This window comes from Vairimorpha ceranae (assembly GCF_000988165.1).
Source record: "Vairimorpha ceranae strain PA08 1199 chromosome Unknown NODE_481, whole genome shotgun sequence".
Taxonomy (NCBI): domain Eukaryota; kingdom Fungi; phylum Microsporidia; family Nosematidae; genus Vairimorpha; species Vairimorpha ceranae.
This window is the reverse complement of record NW_020169774.1, coordinates 1-955: the sequence shown is the minus strand read 5'-3', so window position 1 is coordinate 955 and position 955 is coordinate 1. Positions and strand designations below refer to the sequence as shown.

General features: G+C 23.4%; 1 protein-coding gene across 1 annotated transcript; it reads left to right on the top strand.

Annotated features, from left to right (window-relative positions):
• Positions 1-213: 213 nt before the first annotated feature.
• On the top strand, positions 214-924 carry AAJ76_481000742 (hypothetical protein; the record flags this gene model as incomplete). The annotated part of the gene is made up of 1 exon (XM_024475751.1): positions 214-924. The coding sequence occupies one exon, from the start codon at positions 214-216 to the stop codon at positions 922-924; it is 711 nt and encodes a 236-aa protein (XP_024329299.1).
• Positions 925-955: the final 31 nt, after the last annotated feature.

The following is a 955-nucleotide window of genomic DNA, read 5'->3' as shown; positions in this document are numbered from 1 at the left end:
TATATTCTATTTTTATGTAAATTTCTACATCCAAACTACATGTCAAAAATTTATCAACACTGGCGTCATAAATTATAAAAAATAAAAGAATGCATAAATTAATTGTTTTTAATAAAAATCAGCAAATTAAGTTTTTTTTTCATTTTTTTTGTGTATTTGTTTATTATTTTGTTTCAGATTTAAGCATTTAAGCAAATTTTCAATCATAACAAAATGACTTTAAGCAATTTATTAATTCTAACATTGTACATTGATTCCGCTTTTACCAGAAAAGTTTGGTTTTCATCAAAAAAAGATACAATGATCATTAAATTGATTAAAAATCTTAGATTGAGTGATATCAAATCACTTAGTATAGATTTAATAGATGATCATCTTCAAATTGTTTTTAAAAAATCAAATAATATTAAATATTCTTATGAATATATTGATCAAGATTTATGGGGGGTAATTAAAAAGGTGATAAAAGAAGGTGTCAAGAAGACATTAGATAAATGTAAAAACATGTTGATAAGGGGGGTGCATACCACAAAAATAATGAATGATTATGTTGATTTTAATTTTAAACAAAGATTTGTGCGATTAAAAAATGTTTTTAAAAGATTAATACATGCTTGCTTATATACTAGAAGGATTATAGTTGAATGTATTTGTAAAACATATTTTAAAATAGTAGAATTAATAAGATTTATTTTTAACAGAATAATAATTAAATACCGATCTACAAGCAGGATTGTAAGTGAAAATATTTTTAGTATGCTGAAGAAATCTGCAGGAATACTTAAATATTTTCTGGACAAATTATACACCGAGAGTTGCAGTATTAAAAATACATTTTGTGACAGAAGCAAAATCTGTTACAGGGCCATAAACAATGCTACGAGAAGTTTTATGAAGCAGAAGTTAAAATTTAAAGTTGAGTAATAAATATCAATATACTAATTTGTTTTCCTTT